At 47.8% G+C, this 19905-nt stretch overlaps 7 protein-coding genes across 7 annotated transcripts; 3 read left to right on the top strand and 4 right to left on the bottom strand.

Moving 5' to 3' along the window:
- Positions 1-310: 310 nt before the first annotated feature.
- FIESC28_06526 (uncharacterized protein) lies at positions 311-1273 on the bottom strand (the record flags this gene model as incomplete). Its single annotated transcript, XM_031160670.1, has 2 exons — positions 311-872; positions 936-1273. 2 exons carry the CDS (start codon positions 1271-1273, stop codon positions 311-313), a joined length of 900 nt encoding a protein of 299 aa, XP_031015276.1.
- A 1504-nt stretch (positions 1274-2777) lies between these two features.
- FIESC28_06527 (uncharacterized protein) lies at positions 2778-3629 on the top strand (the record flags this gene model as incomplete). The annotated part of the gene is made up of 2 exons (XM_031160671.1): positions 2778-3439; positions 3494-3629. 2 exons carry the CDS (start codon positions 2778-2780, stop codon positions 3627-3629), a joined length of 798 nt encoding a protein of 265 aa, XP_031015277.1.
- A 380-nt stretch (positions 3630-4009) lies between these two features.
- Positions 4010-6218, bottom strand: FIESC28_06528 (uncharacterized protein; the record flags this gene model as incomplete). Its single annotated transcript, XM_031160672.1, has 3 exons — positions 4010-4455; positions 4503-5771; positions 5825-6218. The coding sequence occupies 3 exons, from the start codon at positions 6216-6218 to the stop codon at positions 4010-4012; spliced, it is 2109 nt and encodes a 702-aa protein (XP_031015278.1).
- A 2387-nt stretch (positions 6219-8605) lies between these two features.
- Positions 8606-9154, bottom strand: FIESC28_06529 (uncharacterized protein; the record flags this gene model as incomplete). Its single annotated transcript, XM_031160673.1, has 2 exons — positions 8606-8858; positions 8919-9154. 2 exons carry the CDS (start codon positions 9152-9154, stop codon positions 8606-8608), a joined length of 489 nt encoding a protein of 162 aa, XP_031015279.1.
- Positions 9155-14333: 5179 nt separating this feature from the next.
- FIESC28_06530 (uncharacterized protein) lies at positions 14334-15394 on the top strand (the record flags this gene model as incomplete). The annotated part of the gene is made up of 2 exons (XM_031160674.1): positions 14334-14358; positions 14412-15394. The coding sequence occupies 2 exons, from the start codon at positions 14334-14336 to the stop codon at positions 15392-15394; spliced, it is 1008 nt and encodes a 335-aa protein (XP_031015280.1).
- Positions 15395-15671: 277 nt separating this feature from the next.
- FIESC28_06531 (uncharacterized protein) lies at positions 15672-16790 on the bottom strand (the record flags this gene model as incomplete). Its single annotated transcript, XM_031160675.1, has 4 exons — positions 15672-15766; positions 15821-16490; positions 16558-16607; positions 16658-16790. The coding sequence occupies 4 exons, from the start codon at positions 16788-16790 to the stop codon at positions 15672-15674; spliced, it is 948 nt and encodes a 315-aa protein (XP_031015281.1).
- Positions 16791-17676: 886 nt separating this feature from the next.
- Positions 17677-19677, top strand: FIESC28_06532 (uncharacterized protein; the record flags this gene model as incomplete). Its single annotated transcript, XM_031160676.1, has 4 exons — positions 17677-17714; positions 17789-18040; positions 18088-19524; positions 19578-19677. 4 exons carry the CDS (start codon positions 17677-17679, stop codon positions 19675-19677), a joined length of 1827 nt encoding a protein of 608 aa, XP_031015282.1.
- Between the last annotated feature and the right edge of the window lie 228 nt (positions 19678-19905).

Here is a 19905-nt window from a genome sequence, read left to right on the forward strand (position 1 = left end):
TCGCACTGCAACAATGGCAGTCCGGGTTTATGATGCGGAGAATTTCCGCTCGGAAATCTAGACCCGTCGGAATAATCTTCTCTTCGACATAGCGCTACATCAACCCGAATATGGAGTTTCTGCCGAGAGAATGACGTTCCTACATGATCCTTCATGTACGTGAATTAAAAGTATTGGGTACTATTACGCAGTTGCAGTCAGAAACAGTATAAGCTAATATGCACGAATAAGCACTTAGATGCTCGCTTGTAATGAATCAACCAATCCTCTCCTCCCCCCACCGGAAATTCCCTTTTTCGTATACACATGATTACTGCCTATTTCCGTTCCCGTCCATCTCATGAACCTGCGCCGCACTTGAATTCGGAGCCTCGACTGGGACTTGTGGTGATGAATGTTGAAGAGGAGAAGCAGATTGCTTCCAGGCTTGACCTGCGTCCACTCCATAAGGTTGAGGCGAGTTCTGGGCCGACATCTCTGGTATAGTTTGTTGTTTCTTGTTCTTGCTTCTGCGGCGGAGGAAGAATGCGAGAAGTCCTAGACCAGCAAGACCAACTACTCCACCAACTACTCCACCTGCAATAGCTCCTACGTTGGTTTTGCTCTCCCCGCCTCCTTCGTTCTGGGACTCGTTGGTGGAGGTTGAAGTCGGTTCTGTCGAAGTTGCTTCATTTGAAGTCTCGGATCCTGAAGTCTCTGTACTCGATTCGGTAGTAGCCTCTGCTGCGTAGATAGGTACTTCTAAGGTTGATAGTGAGGTGCCTTCTTCGTTCAAGACGGCACTAGTATAGCCGGACGTTGAGGCGCAGTAGAAGCCTTTGATGTTGCTTGGGTAGTAAATGGTAAAGCATTCTGCTTCTTCTTCATATGTGCTACTCGTGATATATGTGAGCAAACAGATCCAAACCTCAGTTAGTTCTCCTAGAACGGCTTACCATTTTCGGATATTGGTGTTTCGTCTGCAATCTTCATCACAGCTTTCCGTGTTCAAAGCTTCTCTGCTGCCGATACAGTTTGTCCAGAATGGTCTATCCTCGCAAAACTGGATCCCGTACTTTTCAGTTTCATACATACATTTCCGTCCTGTACCGCATGTCATTCGTAGGGTAGTTCCTGGGTAGTAGTCGCCACAACTGTTGTTTGCAGCTACGACAGCCACAATGGTTTCGGTGATATGGTGTTCTTCGCGTGCATAGATTTGAGCGATATCTTGGATTTCCGGCGGTGAAGTTGGCTCTGGAGCTTGAGGTAGTACGACTAGGGCACTCGCCATATAGAAAGATATAAGAGTCGCCGAGACTAACCCTCTCATAGATAAAGTCATCTTTGCAGTCAACATATAAAGCTAAGAAAAAGCTCAAGATTAGCGAGAGAAGAAAAGAAAGCTTGGATAAGAGAAGGAGAGAATATCATTCAGCGATAGTTAACCTGCTTTTTTCGCCCCCAAATCACACAGCCCTCGTCACTCTCCACTGTACCACTGTACACAAGGTGTAGCCAGCCGTTTCCACGCAGATCAGCCTAATATGTCTTGGCACTATTACAGCTTCTTACTGTAAGAGGACAGAAAAGCATTCATATTGCACTGATCGTTCAGAATCTGGTATCCAGCCCGGCCGTCACAGCCCATGTTCCGCCTGAGGCCAAGGATAAATCTTGAGATGATCTACAATGCAGGTCTCTAGATAGCCAAGGCATCTAATGGCTGAAAGTGGTGGTTGGGAAACTCATGTAACATAAACATTTCGGGTGATACGTCAACATAACAGGTTGTTACTACCTAGGTGGTTCGTAACCTAAAGAGACACAGCAGTATGTCATCTCCGAACTAGTCCAAAAGTCTCAAGCTCACTTACATATATCCTCTACGCTGACTTGAGACATAACACTACGCAGTGCTTGGCTATTATCTACCACGTTCAATAACTAATCGACATAACTACATGGCACAAAAGCTGACTGCCGAGAGCATAAGAAAAAGGATGGCCCGGGTGCTGTGTGCCAGTTTCGACCAACATTCGGATTGCTTGATATTACCACCTTAAGCTTCAGAGGATAATCCTTGTAGTACATGGTTAATACAGTTAAATTGGAGCAATAAGCTTCCCACGGTTATGATAGAAAGCTTCCAGTGTTTCTAGCCACTGAATCTTTATCAGCTCGGAGCTCATATGGTACCCAAACAACTCTCATGTCACCACACATGGTTCAACCCAGGTCAGTACGTAGATCCAATGCATATCATGTTCGTAGTCGCTTGCTTTGCTTTACATTGCATTCCACCTCCGTTTGGTAGCTGGGTCAATGAGGCTCACGGAGGGGCAATGTTCACACAGGAACATTGCCTTGAAGAAGTCATACTCGAGAAATCGACTTATAACTATACAAATACAGCACTACTGCAGTGATACAGACGACTGTTTTTCTAAATGCTACAATAGGTATGATGTAGTATATATCGATCAATACAATTTAATGTAATGATACATTCCAGATTCGAATACTCAATGGTCTAGGGTAACCACAGTAGCCTCAAACTCATGTGACCACGCGTCTAGCTCTTGCACGAGTCAATGATGAGACGTGTTTATCAAGACAAACGCACGCGCCAACGCCAAAAGCGGACATAACATGACACAAAGACAAATAATGCTAACAAAATTACCAAAGGGGGTGAAAGAGAGCTTCACCTCCGGACTCAAAAGTCCATGAAACGGACGATGCCAAACCCCCATGCTTGAGCACCACATTTATAAGTCTCAAACAAAATCGACAAAATGACTTCACCTATTAAAAAGGCCGCTGACCCCCAATACGGTGCATCTTTTGACCCGTGGAACTCATCATCAACCGGTCATCAACGGGCCGAGTCACGCCCTGGAACTGGCTGGCGTGAGTCCCGCAACCGCAAGCTCAACAGCCAATTCCGCAGCGGCTCATCAGGCGGCGAACGTTTAAGCGACACATTTGGCGCTGGATCAGAGGACTACAATGAGAAACACAAGATGCTCATACCCAAAGCGGTCAAAGAAAGAGCACAGCGGAGTGTGAGAGACATGCTTGTCCAACCGGGCAAAATGCGGGAGAGTTTGGGACTCAAAGATGAGGGGAAAGGGGAAAAAGCACTCATGCAATCAAGACGACAGGAAGACGAAGCACGGGAGGCGGAGCTCTCCAAGAGAGGTATCTTTGACGGAGTGGTTATTTACGTCAACGGGTCTACATTTCCTCTCATATCCGATCTCAAGCTAAAGCAGGCTGTTACTGAGCACGGTGGTCAAATGTCGCTGCATCTTGGACGTCGAAGAGTAACACATGTTGTTCTCGGGAGACCTTCCGGAGGACATGCAGGTTCTGGAGGAGGTCTTGCAGGAGGAAAATTAGAGAAGGAGATCCGACGAACTGCTGGATGCGGTGTCAAGTTTGTTGGTGCTGAATGGTATGTTTATCTATCTATAAACCTCGAAAGTCATGACTAACACTAGCTGTGTAGGATATTAGAAAGCCTAAAGTCCGGGAAGAGACTTCCCGAGGCACGCTTCTCGAATACCAAGATGGCACCAAAGGCACAAGGGAGTGTCTATAGTCTCTTCTCGAGACAGTCGAGTGCACACTCTCCTAAGAGCTGAAACTCAATCACTTGAACACGATACATAATACTGGAGTTTGATGAAGGCCACACTGGGAAACGATTACTTCACAGCATTGCATGCATTGGAACCAAACGGGCATAGGGGGTATTTTGATTTTGAGTAAACGGGAGGCAGCATGGAATGGGACTATGTTATCATTACGATCACGGCCGAGCTTAGAGTATGTGGCTCGTCTTCACAGGCGATATGGAATTATCTTATGAATGAGACCTGATTCATTACATCGTTACCTTCTTCTGTGCCAAGTTTGTACTACCTGCATCGGCCATTAAATAAATGACTTTCGGAAATATATCCAACGCTTGACGAAATAAAACACACTCATTACATTAATCTCCGAATACTCGAGACAACGCTTATAGGCGCGCCCTGACCATGGTATCCTCAGAATTACTGGCTTCTACCTGCCCAAAGTATTCGTTGATTCTGGCTCGAGCAACATCCAAGGTAGCCAAGTCCTCGATTGTACTGGGAACCATAACCTCTTTATCAAACTCGCCGCGAATGGCATTTTCTGCCATCTCTTTAAGCACACGCCGGAGCATCTTGCCCGACCGTGTCTTCGGAATCATACACTTTCCCTGGATGACACCGCCCAAGGAAGCTATGGCGCCAACCTGGCCGCGCACCAGCTGTTGGATTTCCTTGACAATTTGCTGATTCGGAGTTGCTGGATCCGAAGCGAACTGTTCCGATAGAGTCACAAAAGCAAAGGGCAGTTGGCCTTTGAGTGAGTCTGGTATACCAATGATGCAAACCTCAACAACGCGTGGATGTGTTGCAATAGCTTGCTCAATCGATCCTGCAATCTGTTAGCTCATGTATGTGAAAAGATGGACAAACACATACCGCTGGAGAGACGATGGGCGCTGACGTTTAGGACATCGTCACTTCTTGCCATCACATGGATGTAGCCTTGCTGGTCGATCCAGCCCGAATCACCGGTATCAAGCCATTTGCCCTCAAATCTTTTCAGATAACCCTTCCAGAATCGCTCTTCGTCTTGCCACAGAGTCCGGAATCCGGTCGGAGCAAGGGGCATTGCTAAAACGATGTTTCCCATGGATCCTCTTTCCACCTCGACACCTTCATCGTCAACGATGCGAACATCGAAGCCTGGCATTGCTTTTCCAGCACTGCCAGCCCGCAAGCAGGGAGGTTGATGTCCTCTGACATCGGTTCTTCGGTCCTTGCCAGCATGTGGGACGAGTGCTCTTCCTGTGATAGGCGAGCCGACCTCCGTTGACCACCAGTTATCGACCACCTGGGCGTTTGGAGCGCAATACCTCGTCATGAGATTCTGGTAATTCTCAATAAGAGTCGGTTCAGAACGTTCTCCAGCGAGGAACAAACCTCTCAAACTCTTGAGAGCCCCTCGTTTGCCGTAATTGATAAACATTTGACTGTTTGGATCATCCCGTCTGATGGCACGAAGAGCTGTTGGCGCAGTAAACATCGTGTTGACTTTGTACTCCTCAACTATCCGCCAGAATGCAGATGCGTCTGGTGTTCCAACAGGTTTTCCTTCGTACAATACAGTAGCAGCTCCAGAGAGAAGGGGACCGTAAATAATGTAAGAATGGCCGACGATCCAGCCAATATCTGAGGCAGTGAAGGAAACACAGCCAGGCCCAGTGATGTGAAACAGGTAGCTGATAGAAAGATGAAGACCGACAGCATGGCCACCAGCGTCGCGTAACACGCCTTTGGGAGTTCCAGTCGTGCCGGAAGTATGAATAATATAGACAGGATCGGTGCTCTTAACAGGGACACAGTCTGCTTTAATCCCTTGAGATCGGGCACTATCGGTCAGACTCTTCCAGTCCATCTGACCAGCGCCATGGTTAATATCCCATCGGAGCTGATCCCTTTGCCAAACAATGGTGTTATGTGGTTTATGAGAAGCTAGCTGGATTGCTTCTTCCACCAGAGGCTTGTAAGCAATCGGAGGCTTGTTGCCATCAATACCGCATGAAGCTGTAAGTATGGCTATCGGATGGCATGAATCGATGCGCTGAGCCAGGGCATACGGGGCAAAGCCTCCGAAGACAATAGAGTGGATGGCACCGAGGCGGTTGATTGCAAGGATACCTATAACTGCGGCAGGAATCGTAGGCACTATTGCGCGAGTTAATATTTGCTTCTGCAAGCAGAAATGATAGTTTACTTACTATACAACATAACAACATCACCCTTCTTTACTCCCTGCTCCCTTAGAGCACCGGCGAGTGTTTCGACTTCGTGAAGTAGTTGACGGTAGGTGTAAGTTTCCTTGGTGTTTGTTACAGGACTATCAAAGTAGATAGCAACTGAGTCTCCGTAGCCACCAAGAACATGTCGATCAACGCAGTTGTAACATGTGGATATCTCGCCATCAGGGAACCACTCCCAGCTGTCATGTGTAATACCATTTTTCAATGTCTTCTGTGTCAGTTGAATTGTCGAGGAGAACGGCTTATGCCAGTGAAGTTGCTCAGCCTGGTGTCTCCAGAATTCTTCAGGATCCTCAAGACTATGCCGTAGCACTTCGTCCTGAACGTGATAGTCATCTGTGTTGTCAGGCATACTTGGGAGTGATTTTCCAGCTGGCACACCAAGTCGGTTGTTTGACTTCCCTTGAAAGATTGATGAGTACCTCCGTGGTTTTGTAGGAATACCTAGCCTTGATACTAGCGGCAATGATGACAACGAATAACAGCGAGAATAATAATAGGGGCATGTCGGAGCTGAGACCGATGTGCTACGTGGACGAGCATATATGATAAAGCGGATAGCTTGTCTTAGTTTCAACGGCATCGGACTGCGATACCGACCAGCTCCGAGACCTCTTTGGCAGGGTATAAATAACTATACCTGGACGACGATCTCCTCGACTGTGACGAAACCCTTTGTTCACGGTACTAACGCTTGAGTTTGAGGAGAGAAGTCCAGGTGAGCTATTTCGAGTCTGCGGCATGAATCTTGATCGTAGAATGCCAATGCTGGAGAGTTGAGTATTTTAGAAGGCAAGTAGTGTGTTGGTGAACTCAGCTACTCCTGCCCTGTTACTGTTACTGCAACCGTACCGACGAGAAACAGTGATGGATGCTCTTTCCTTCTTTCCATCCTCAATCTCACCATTAGCCTCCATTTGCTTGGCTCTCTGGGTAAGCGTAACTGGTTCGCTTCCTTCCATCTCAGAGTTCCCCCGCATTTCTATTACCAAGTGGCAGGTGCGCCAAGATACAAGATAGCGCCTGCATCGCATCCAACTGTTTGTCCCTTCGCCCGGTAGACCTTTCCGGTAACCGTCGGGTCGGTACAGCCCCGAGCCGTGATAATCCCTATCGCTGTGTTGGTAAGAAAATGAGGCTTATTTGGTGGATCGATTTGACGGTGATATCCCGGGTGTTCGGAGTTGAAAGGAAGCATTAGGCTGCTCTTAGCTCTTATTTACTGCCGGTAGTTGCTGTAGTGCACTCCACGCTTTGATATTCCGCTGAAACCTAGATAGGAATGTCTCACTGCAACAATTGGTTGTTTACCTTGCTACTGACCGCTCTACTCTAGAAGCACGATATCGTCCTGGGTTCAACAACAGCAGTTGGCCTCCATTGTCGGTGAGCAGATGAAAGAATCCCTGTCACGGTACTGCAGCCGTGTCTAGGGACTCACCGAAGTTTGTCGGAGTAATGGCAATGTGAAAAGAGCCAGCTCTATGGACTTACACAAAAGAACAACACCAAGTTCATGTTCCACAACTATCGATGCGCAAATTGTTTGCAGATCGTAGTTACCTACTCAATTGTAGACTTATTCGACGACACCTTTACTTGAGACAGCGTTGCAAGAACCAACTATATCGTCTTGTCTTTCATCGTGTCTATTTGATGCTTGCCCAGTAACTAAAACACAGCACTCAAGTTGAGACAGCCGCCTGATTCAATTGACCGGTAGTAAGAACCACGGTCTGCACGCCCTCCAACGCCTTTCCCGGTGCCCGTCTCACCAGGCCGACCACCATGGCGGTCTTGTCGAAGTGGCTGCATCACTCAAACGTCGTGGCGTTGATATACATCGAACGTAACCATCAAAGATTGTCCAACGATTTCGAAGGCTGATGTTGGTTAATTCATCAATCGTCGTCGCATTTCATACAATGCCAGAGAATGGGAATACAACACTCAAATAACTACTGTGCCTCGAGACAAAGCGTCTGAAACAAGGTCAAGACATCACGACCAGGTCATACAAATACTAGAGAGAACTTAGATGAAGTGTGCCGGACCAAAACTGGCCTCTCAGCAATGTTTGCTTTGCCTTGACTATGATACATGATTCCCTCAGGCTCGCAGAAACATTGATAATTGACAAGAGACCATAAACGCGCCCAGCTCTAAGGATATGTATGCTCAAATGTCCTGAAAGCAAAACGATTGGACACTAGAGATTGTTTACCAAAGAAAAAGTATGTATCAAGAATAGGAAACAGGATTCGAGGTTGGAATGCGTCTCTTCGATGAAAATTGATAGGTAGCAGCAACAGGAGCGAAACCTGCGAGTGAAAGCAAGACAAGATCGTCCTATTTTTGCAGCCATGAAGGCAACATAAACACATTATATTCCCATCCTCGAAAGAAGATATCTCACACACAGGGAATATGCGAGCTCCTTCCGAACACCGAGACAAAGCTTATATATACAAGAATTTGTCTCAAACCCCTGCAAAGCGTGGCCATCATTAGACAATAACTCCATAGAGCGGTGCAGTGGTATACCGGTTCTCCCGTATCGTATGTTCGTAAACCCAAAAAGATATAAAAAAAGAAGTCCTATACAGTTCCCTGAAAGATCGCTTGCGTATTCCCAAATCGAATCGAAACCATCGCTAACTTTCCCACATCGTACCCCCAGCGTGAATTAGGTATTTACCGGGCGTAAGACGTCGTAGGCATTGAATGCTAGCAGCTGATTTACAGGAAAGCAGCGAGAGCGACCATACCAGCGAGGCCGGCACCGGAGAGGGCAGCGACCTTGCCGGCACCGGCAGTGGGGACCTCGCTGGGGGAGCCAGCGGTAGGAGTGGCACCAGGGCCGGCGGGGTGGTCACCCTCACCACCGTGAGAGGGCTTGCCAGTAGGGTAGACGGGGACCATGGTAGAGTTGTGGCCCTGGCCGGGGTGGCCGGGCTTACCGGGGTGGCCAGTAGGCTTGCCAGGCTGAGGGCTGGAGAAAGAGTTAGAGTCATGTTCATAAGGCTGGATATTCATTTTCAGAGCAACTTACCAGTCGTGGCAGACAACAGCGGAGGTGGTGAGGACGGGCTTGGTGACGGTGCAAGGGCAGTCAGTGATGGTCAGGGTGGTGGCCTCAGTGACGGTGTAAGTCTTGTCGCCGTGAACGATCTCAGTGGGACCGGGGCAGTAGGTGGTGTAAGCAGTAACGACCTCGGTGGTGTAGGTAACGTTCTTGGCGTGGGCGGCAACGCCAGCAGCGAAAGCGAGAGCAGCAGCGAACTTCATTTTGAAGGTTGGGTTTTTGGTTTTGGGGGTTTGGGTATTAGATTAAGAGGTAACTCGAAAGTTGTAGTTGAGGATGTTGCTTTAACGAATGAAATTGACTGAAAAGTCAAGGTATAGTAGCGAAAGTGAGTGTGTGGGTGAGGAGAGAAGAAAGAAAGGAATCTACAACGTCTGGAGGACTCGAGCTTTATACTGAGATGAAGAGGCCTTCGACTCCAAGTAGCTGCAGCAGTAGGGAGATTGATGGGGATGATTATGGGCCAGGGTGTGGCACTGGCCAGGAACCGGACTCCACCGGACCACACTGATGGAGGGGTGGAGACCTGGAGATGGGAGGACAGGGACCAGTGGCAGGGGGTTATGGGGGGTCCGACTCCTGACAACAGGTGGATGTTAATTAAAAAGTACGAGCATAACACAGAAGAGCACATCAGACAATTCTAGAGCCAGGTTTGTGAGAGACACAGACAAAGATAGGCTCATTGTCCGGTGGCGTTTTCTCAGAATGAGATTTACAGGGGTTAATGAGATTGAGTACAGTCTCTGATTGGGTGACTCGGTTTTTCTTGTCATCGTCCAGTTACCATCCAATCCATTCAATTATCCAGTCGTTATTATTCCAGGACGGAGGCAAATGAGCGGCGATTTTACAGGGTTTAATCTCTGATCTGATGTTCAAGAACGGATGACTCTCCCATTGTTAAGTTCAATGGTTTAGAGATAGCATCCTACTAATGTAGTCAGTAATATGAGTCCATGGTCAATATTGAACTTGAAGATAGCATTCGATGCTCATTATCCCCTTCTCCGAATCCTGCTTCCAGAAACAGATACAGCATCAGCCAATTCTCATACAGTAAAGTTCCTTATCAGTCATTGAGGCCCATATCTATCCAGAATTAGAAGTGGTCTCTACCCCTGTGATAACAACTGACAGGACGTTGATATTGGATGAATGAGCTGGGAAAGGGGATGCTAGTGCTAACCTCAAAGTGTGTGTGGGGAGGAGGCCCTTCCACTTTGCCTCGTGCCTTTGTGGGGTGGCAGACAAATCTCACACTCTGAAGGGTATCAAGACCGAGACAAGACTAAAAAAAGGAACCAAGAGACAACACAAGACTTGAATGTAACACAAAACGATCTGGAAGTCGGTCTCTACGAACAGGTAGTGTACCGTGTGTTACATGCATATCTAGGCGCTGCACATGTCGGGCTTCCAATCTATATCCCGAGATTGCTCTCACCTGTGTATGTAAGATGAATAATAAACGCATAATAACGGGCGATATTGCAAGCAAGAAGGCAAATGGCTGTTTAATGAGAAAGATTTGGTGATTCTATAAATGGTGTCCAACGGACGAGCCGAGGCGGTCCGATGTTCCATGTGGGATCTGATTCAGAAATGGGACTTTGTTCCATTACCAGGGACATACCGAACCGACGGGACATGGATGGAACGTCTGGCTTGCTCTGGAAGATGAAGAAAGTCAATCCTGAAGCAACAAAGTCACGAGTCAGCAGATATATGTTTCTGGATTATGGGCCAGATCATGCTTGCAATTCAACCTCAATCACGGCTAGTTGACTTAAAGGAACAATAAGAAAATAAGCAATGAAAATAAGCCAGAGCCAAGCCTTTTCCAAAGGATCACAGTGATCGATCGATTAGCCTCCAGCAGAGGATTGCGCGTCGTTTGGACGATCTCAAGGCTAAGGCTAAAGGAAGCTCTTTCGTCTGCAGGAATAAGATCAAAATCATCAAATGAGAAACCACGGACGGCTTGTCGCGTGGATGCGAGGCAGCCACCCGGTTCCTTCCAACAGGCTAATGTCCAATGAACAAAGTGGAAGGCACGCTACAGCACGGTAGACACCCCTAGCACCTACCTAAAGGCACCCAAAATTTTAGCTGGTCTTGCAGCTTCCTTTTCTGGGCCACGTTGACTGGCTGGCGGCAGGCGTCCTGCCCTGGCACAATGCAACGCTAATGCAGGAACAAATCTCTTCCCGCTGTCTGCCCGCCAATCCCCTTATTTTGGCAGTCTCAGACGACTTCCGCACTCCTCCAATCACCGTCTCTATCTTTTTTATCTGGCTCCTATCGACTGTTGCACTCTTTTGCAACGCCGCTGGTTGGGACAGGATAAGCACATGGATGAACAACAACCCTGGTGCTGATTATCATAGGCAAACAACCAGCTATCTAGATCCCTCTGATTGGCTATATCAGTCATGCCAGCCATGATCTGACCAGGCTCAGACTGTCGAGTCTGACAATCGCTGTGCTCTGTATCATAGGGCAACCCGACAGGGCAGGCAACAAATTTCTGACTCTTGACGATTGCTTCTCTTGTGTTCATTGGTAGACATCCGAAAGGAACCATGCAGCCTCGAACACTGACTAGTGGACCTTTGTCCACGGTAGTCAATGCCCCGAATTGACCCATCCCGGCATGCAGAAGCAGCAGGGGATAGTGGGAAGCGAACTGGGGGCGGTCTGCTAAATGGCCCAAAAGGCGGAATACTGAACAAAGTCCTCACTTTCTGAATCAAAGCAAACATGGATGGAACATGGAACGCATGGCGCCTGACGCCACACCGACAGCTTGATGAAGCGGCTCGTTCGAGTCACCCAGAGCTTGGTGGAAAAACAAGGCGAACAGCCGTCATATCGGCTAACGGCAGCAACTCTGCTGCTTCCTGTCAACGTTGTGTTTTACCTAAAGGTGGAGCAGCTTCTGAGTTGGCAGATGGATACTGTAGCATGTCTGTTGACTTGCCTTTTCCAGGGTTCTCCGTCGACATCTTGACCCTGAAGCTTCGAAACAGTCGCTTCTGTCTGGGCCATTCTTATGCTTACCTGGATTGGCTTCTTTAGCAAATACGTTCTCGTCTCTTCGGTCGAGGTCTTCCCGGTGAACAGACTATACTTTCAAATTTTGGAGAAAAAAAATTGATAAGGCAAGTCGCCAATTTTGGTTGCTGGATACTACCCTCCATAATCTCTTTCCTGGCCGCTTGGACGCACATATCTTACCTATCAGGCAACTTCAAGATCTACAACTATCACAGCCTTATCTTTTCAATTTGCTGATCCATGGTCAGTTCTCTTGGTGTGTGATCAAGACCAGCATCGGGCTCCTCCAATACTAAAGACAGGCTCTGTTTGGTTTGATCAGTGAGAAACATTATCGCCTGCTCGTATTTTCTTCATTTCCTAATGGAGCGCGGGGCTCTTTCGATTTTTGAACTTCTTGTCTCGTTTTAGCTCTCACATCCCGTCTGGGTCGACCCACGGTTCTAGCAGTATTGACATTGACCCCATCTGCCCATCTCGATTGTGAGTCCACACAATATGAGATATAGTTGCCAGGGTCTTCAGGTAGCTCTTTTGATGGCCGCCGACAAGCTTTTGGCCGCTTCTATCCTAAAGACATACCCATGCCAAGTTTGGATCGATGTGATCCGATGGATACGGTGGATGTAGCGAATGCTTGGCGCTTGATCGCCTTTTGACCATCTTCACGTATGAAGCATCATATCCCAAACTACTGGCTACCTACAGCTTCATAAACTGGGAAGCATCATGCTGCCTTATTCCAGTTTCAATGTTTCGTTAAATCTTTGTGCCCGAATTCCGTCTGCCTGGTCGACCAAGGCTTTCCTCCCGCTCACACTTGCTGCAAGGCGTTGGATGTTCCGCAAGCCACTCAAGCCTTTTCGAGAGACTAGGATCAACTCAGAATGGCTAATTCATCTCCCAGGGCCTGTCGGCGATAAAGTTTGTAGCCACTCAAATGTGCGTGGTTTCTTGGTTGTCGTTCGCAAAAGTACTCTATACAGAGACTATGGTACTTGTACCCGGACTTCATTTCCACCATTCGTGATGGTTGCGAGATGATCCATGCAAGTACACATCAACCGCTCTGGTCGTTTCAAATCCATCCCGCCAGGAAGCTTGGCCGCATTGGCGCTTTTGCATTTTGAAGATCCTGACAATTCTTCGCATGGGAGTTGTTATCTTACAGGATGCTGTTTTTGCTTGAATTATTGTTTGTTTACATAGTACAGAGCAAGTGGACAATCAAAACGACTCTCCTTCACCGGCTCCACGCACTACCCAGAACCAGTGTTGCTAATGATGTGATTCTAACCTAATTAGATTTCAACCGATCTATATTTGGGCAGCTCAATTTGCCATCGTAGAAACCGATCTCGAGATATCACCGCGATTTAATTTCCAATCCTTGAGCTACTGTGTATAGTCGAATGGTCATCTACTGAGAAGGCCTAGGAAGGCTAGAGGATGTCGATCGTTGCCAGTCCTCCGGATGGTCTAACTTGACCATCGAACTCGGTCTGAGAAGAGGGAAGAGTTGGTTTCAAGGGGACTTTGACTGATCCTAATCACTCGACAGAGTTTTACTCCTGCCTCCGATGCCTTTGATGGCTCTCATTTCAGTCAGATCTATCAAGTATTATCTCAACTACCTACCTACGTACCTAGAGCAAGTCGTATACCGTTGCTGCTGAATATGTCCCAGAGCCGAGTTGAGATTTGATAGTTATGGTTTTGGTCAATTGAATCCTTGCATGTTACATGGCGACTGGTTTGTATATAAAGAGGTTTCTTATGTTTTACTGACTGATGGATACTTACTCGAGTCAAAGTAACTGTACGCTTCTGACTCTGACCAAGAGTCACCACCGAATAACAATAACAACAACAAAATTCTTCGGTCAATTCACCTCGATGTTTGAGAACGGGCTTTCTAATACGTTGGTCCATTTACATAAGTGTACTTACAGCTCGGGGTCTCTATTGCAATTATTCGCATCGCAATGTACATTGCCATCATGGTTTTCAACAAGTGAACCTTCCTCACATTTCTCATTACGCATGAATGTTGTGGCTACATACCATCTATCTACGGCAGATCGACCCGTCTCTTTTTATGGGGATGTTTGCGGCGGAAACCTCGGCTCAAAGTTGATATTCTCGCGACGTTCGTCTCCAGTGCTTCCATTGACGTCTGTGAGGCTGCTGTATTAGTAATGTACGTCATTGCCTCTCAGCAAGCAATGCAACTCTTTAAAAGTCAGAGCCTCTGACTTCATTATGCGTTTATTCCCATCAACAACACTGCAAACAATTGACATCGACATATAAGGAGAAATAATGACTGAATACATCAAGGCAGTTGGTACGAATACACGACGTCAGTTCTCAATTGCTTTGTCTAACAATACCCCACAGATATCCGAGGCGGCACTGGCGAGCGTGATGCCCTCTTCATCAATGACAAGACTCCCAAGCCTTCTGCTGCCGAAGGGCAGGCTATCGTAAAGATCAAGGCCTTTGGTATTAACCGCATGGATATAATCCAACGTCGAGGCTTTTATCCACTTCCACCTCAAGCACCTAAGACACTGGGTGTTGAGTTCAGTGGTATCATTGAGTCTTTTGGATCTAGTGACCATGGTGGTTTCAACGAGGGCGATGAAGTCTTCGGTCTAGCCTACGGCGGCGCGTACGCTGAATACATCGCTGTCAGCACTCGTATGCTGCTCCACAAGCCATCCTCCATCGACTTCACCACTTGCGCTGGTGTCCCCGAGGCCTGGATTACTGCAACCCAGGCTCTGCATCTTGTTCTTGGCTTCACCAAGGGCAAGTCTATTTTGTGGCATGCCGGTGCTTCTGGAGTTTCGGTTGCTGGTATTCAGTTGTCTCGCGTTGCCGGCGCTTCCGAGATTTACGCCACAGCTGGATCTCAGGACAAACTCGATTTCATCACCTCCAAGCTCGGAGCGACAGCTGCCTTTAACTACAAGACTCAGGACTGGGCAGAGGAGATCAAGAAGGCTACAGGAGGTAAGGGTGTCGACTATATTGTTGACTTCGTTGGTGGAAACTATTTCCAAAAGAACCAGGACGTTGCTGCGCGCGACGGACGTATGGTACTCCTGGGAACGCTCAGCGGTGCTAAGGTTCCCGATGCCGATATTTCTCAAATCCTGTTCAAGCGACTCCGCATCGAGGGCAGCACACTTAGAAGCCGAGATGAGGAGTACCAGGGCGAGCTGCGGGACCGCCTGGAAAAGTATATCCCAGACTTTGAGAACGGCAACCTTAAGATCTTTGTGGATGAAGTTTTCTCGTGGGAGAAGATTCAGGAAGCTCATAAGCATATGGAAGATTCCAAGAACCTTGGCAAGATCATTTGCACAATTCCTTGAATAACGTCTCTTTAAGATAGGCTGTAAGTTTGGTTGAATGAATGGTAATAATTAAACACGACTTGACTTCACTTTGACACATGGATAGGGTATAAACAAATAATAGAAGGATATCAGATCAATAGATTATGCCATCTTTCAACTCATACATGACCAGAGCTGATTACCAGTTACATAAGCCTTCACTGACATATAACCATACCAAAAGAGAGTAAGGAAATCACATCTGTGCGGTCTGAACGCTTGCATCACGAAAGCAAAAGGTATCATGGTATTCTTAGTGAGCTTTGAGCCAGTTGAGCATCTGGTCGTAGGCAGTTGCTTGCGCATCTTTAATAGATGGGTCTTGGTACTGGCCAACGACAGCGAATCCTGAATAGTTGTTAGTCCGTTGCAATCACATATATGTAATGAATTTGTACTTACCGTGGGGAACACCAGGATAGACCTGGACTTCGTGCTCGACGTTGGCGTCAGACAGGCTATCTTCTCCACCTATCCGCACCTCATCAGGGAAGAGAGGGTCATTCTCGACACAGACCAAGCTAATGGGAGCACTGATGTCCTTGAAGTCATCAGGGACAACGGAGGCAGCGTGCGCTAAGGCACCCGCCTTGATGTATGGTCCGTTCTTGACATCGCCGCTCTCAGCATCACCCTCGGTGGCATTTTTCTTCTTAGCGAGCAAAAGCACAAATCGTGCACCAACACAGTATCCAGCTGCGTAGATACCGTCGCCCTGCTTGATCGCATCGGCGTATTGCTCCTTCGCAGCATCGATGACCTTGTGGAGGATGGGCATAACCTTCTCGTCTGTAACGCGAGCGAGCCACATATCGATGAGGAACGACTTTGTGACCTCGACAGCCTTGAGCTTGAATTGTTCGAGGATTGATGTGGAGTCGTCCGCGATAGCTGTTGCGCCAGGAGCTGTGTCACCATCGAAAAGATCGGGCATGAGAACGAGGTAGCCCTCCGAGGCGAACCTATCGGCCTGGATCTGGTTGTTCGTAGATTTGATACCAGTACCGCCGGACAGGAGGAGAAGGAGTCGCGATGGCGCATGAGGGTAGTCGGTAGGTTTCGAGATGTAGACCTAAGCAAGGGAGGGTCAGCTTAGAGCGTAGAACTTGGGAGCTTATAGAGCTTATAGATAGACGTACATCGACATCGTTGAGCTTGATAATCTCACCAGTAGATGACTGGCCAGATGCTGGTATTGTTAGTGACTCGAGTTCTCATTATTCGCGAGAGGTAGCATACGAGTTGGTCGGTCGGACACACAATGCTCGCCCACTACGGCAGCTGGGATAGGAGCTTGAGTGTTGTCGCTGGCCGCAGGGATTTCCTGGGCGTCGCTCTCAGGCGCACGGGTGGCATTCTCAGCGTCGGCCATTTTCGAAGTTTGCGAAGTACTGTTATCTTGTGTTTGGTTTTGGGTTGTTGGTGAGTGAAAGGACAATGAAAGATGGCGCTGCGTTGCACGTGGAGGGGCAGTCTGACGTGCGCAAATAGCTAGGCGTAGCTAAGCTAGAATTCAACACTCAACGTCATGTTGGAGGGGTAACTGAGAGTGAAACAATCTATCCATTGAACTTCATCATTCTCTTGCAGTTTACTTATAACTACCTAGGTAGAAAGGCTAAATGAACTTTTAGATCAAATCAAGATGATTAACTACAAGTGCTTGCTTCTTCGCAACTTTTCTCGATCATGTATTAGTATAGCAATTAGAACCAGCTTTCGAAGTCCCTGAATTCTAATGCCTTAGGTATGCTAGAATGAGTTTACATGTGATTAATACTCGCTAGAAACATAGATACGGACTCGAATTATATTTTAAATTGGAATCATTACAATTTCTATCTGTTTCAATGAGTCTCGCATCGAAGATTGGTTATAGATTGTGGTAGACTTCTTGTTGTGGCACAAGCTGCCGTGCTTGAAATTTTCAAGGCCATTCAGTGAAATGTGAACAAGATGCGCTTGATGAGCTCACAAGATTCATACCTAGTAGTTCGAGATCAGTCCATTCTATTTCTGCCTAGAAGGACCCAGCTGGGCGGGCGACGACAGCCTTCAACTGCCTGCCTCTTTACGTAAGTGACCCCGCGATTTCTTGCCACAAGCGCGTTCCACTCAACGCGCTGAACGCGTCTGCAGGCACCTTCTTTCCCTAGCTCACTCTCTGTTCATCACCTCTCCAACAAAACTACCACCAGAAAGTCTCCGCTTCATCAACACCTACGATCTCACAAGAACGAAGCGAAATCAAAGTAAAAATGGCCGCCGCATCAGCGCTTTCTCAAGGTGCCCTTGAGTATGTTTCCATCTTCTTCTCCTTATTCTTCTTCCTCACCTCCTCCTGCCTTCTTGCTTGCTAACCTTTGCCAGCGTGATCTTCAATGATCCCGATAAAGCCGCCAAGCTCTTCCCTGTACCAGTTCTGCAATGTCTCCAAGTCAAGCAGATGGCCCCTTCGGCCCAAGGAGGAGACAGATTCCGCCTTGTCATGAGCGATGGCCAGCACTATGTCCAGACTATGCTTGCTACTCAAGCAAACCACGTTGTTCACGATAATAAGCTGGTCCGAGGTTGCATCGCCCGAATCAAGCAATACACACCCAACAACCTGAAGGGCAAGAAGTACGTGTCTGCCTAACCCGTCCTTGACTATCTCTAACGATCAATAGTATCCTCGTCATCCTCGATATCGAAGTCATCGAATCTCTGGGCGTACAGGAAAAGATTGGCGAGCCGTCTGCTGTCGACTCGAAGCCAGCTGGCCAAGAGGGCGCCATCGCCGGAGGCGATTTCTACGGTGTCAAGAAGGAGGAATCGAAGACACAGCCTCAGCAATTCCAACAACAACCACAGCAATCGATGCCCTCAAGACCTGCCACGCACGGTGGTAGCAACATCTACCCCATTGAGGGTCTGTCGCCCTTTGCACACAAATGGACCATCAAGGCCCGAGTCACTGCCAAGTCCGATATCAAGACATGGCACAAGGCCACTGGTGAGGGCAAGCTTTTCAGTGTCAACCTTCTCGACGAGAGCGGTGAGATCAAGGCTACTGGTTTCAACGATCAGTGCGATGCTTTCTATGATCGCCTGCAGGAAGGCTCAGTTTACTACATCTCTACCCCCTGCCGAGTCCAATTGGCCAAGAAGCAATTCTCCAACCTGCCCAACGATTATGAGCTTACATTCGAACGCGATACCGTTATCGAGAAGGCAGAGGACCAGACCAATGTGCCTCAAGTAAGATTCAACTTCTGTTCGATTCAAGAATTACAGAGCGTGGAGAAGGACAACACTGTCGATGTTATTGGTGTGTTGAAGGAGGTTGGCGAGGTTGGAGATATCACATCAAAGAAGGATGGCCGACCTTTCCAGAAGCGAGAGTTGACTCTGGTAGATGACACTGGCTTCTCGGTCCGTGTCACTATCTGGGGCAAGAACGCTAACTCGTTCGATGCCGCTCCTGAGTCCGTAGTCGCCTTTAAGGGCACAAAGGTGTCAGACTTTGGCGGCAAGAGTCTCAGTCTCCTGTCTTCTGGTACAATGACCGTCGATCCTGACATTCCTGACGCTCACAGACTCAAGGGCTGGTACGACTCTACTGGCCGAACAGATACATTCGCTACTCATCAGAACATGGCCTCTGTGGGTAGTGCTACTGGACGAAAGGAAGATCTCAAGACCATCGCTCAAGTCAAGGACGAGAATCTGGGCATGGACGACCAGGCTTACTACACAATCAAGGCGACCATTGTTTTCGTCAAGCAGGACAACTTTTGCTATCCCGCTTGTTTGTCGCAGGGTTGCAACAAAAAGGTCACACAGATGCCCGATGGCACATGGCAATGTGAGAAGTGCAATATCTCTCATGAAAAGCCCGAGTACCGGTATATTCTGTCATTGAACGTTGCCGACCACACCAGCCATCAATGGCTCAGCTGCTTCGATGATTCTGGCCGACAAATCGTGGGCCGAACAGCTGACGAGATGATGGAGCTGAAGGAAAACGACGACAACAAGTTTATGGCGGCGTTTGAGGAAGCCAACTGTAAGAAGTTCACCTTCCGATGCAGAGCCAAGATGGACAACTTTGGCGAGGCTCAAAGGTAAGTCATATCCACACATGATTGCTTTGAATAAAACTAACATGATTCCTTAGGATACGATATCAAGTCATGACCGTGGCGCCCTTGAACTTCAAGTCTGAAGGCGAAAAGCTTAGCGAGTTGATCAAGCAGTACGAGGACAGCTCGCTATGATAAGTTTGGAGTTGCTATGTTGGGTGATCGGGCGCGTAGGCTGGCCAAAAAGGGCGATCCGCTGGTTTATTGCTATACCTTTTGCGAAGCTGGATCGAAAGGTATTTTTTGTTACTGGGTCGTCGGTATGACATAGAATAATGAGGCAAATACTGCAACACAATGAAACTTGATACGATAGATTCGGATTGAAATCGTGACCTCAGTGGCCTATTCGAGATGCTTAAT

Source organism: Fusarium coffeatum, assembly GCF_003316985.1.
Source record: "Fusarium coffeatum strain FIESC_28 chromosome Unknown BRIP53273_contig_140, whole genome shotgun sequence".
Lineage (NCBI taxonomy): Eukaryota > Fungi > Ascomycota > Sordariomycetes > Hypocreales > Nectriaceae > Fusarium > Fusarium coffeatum.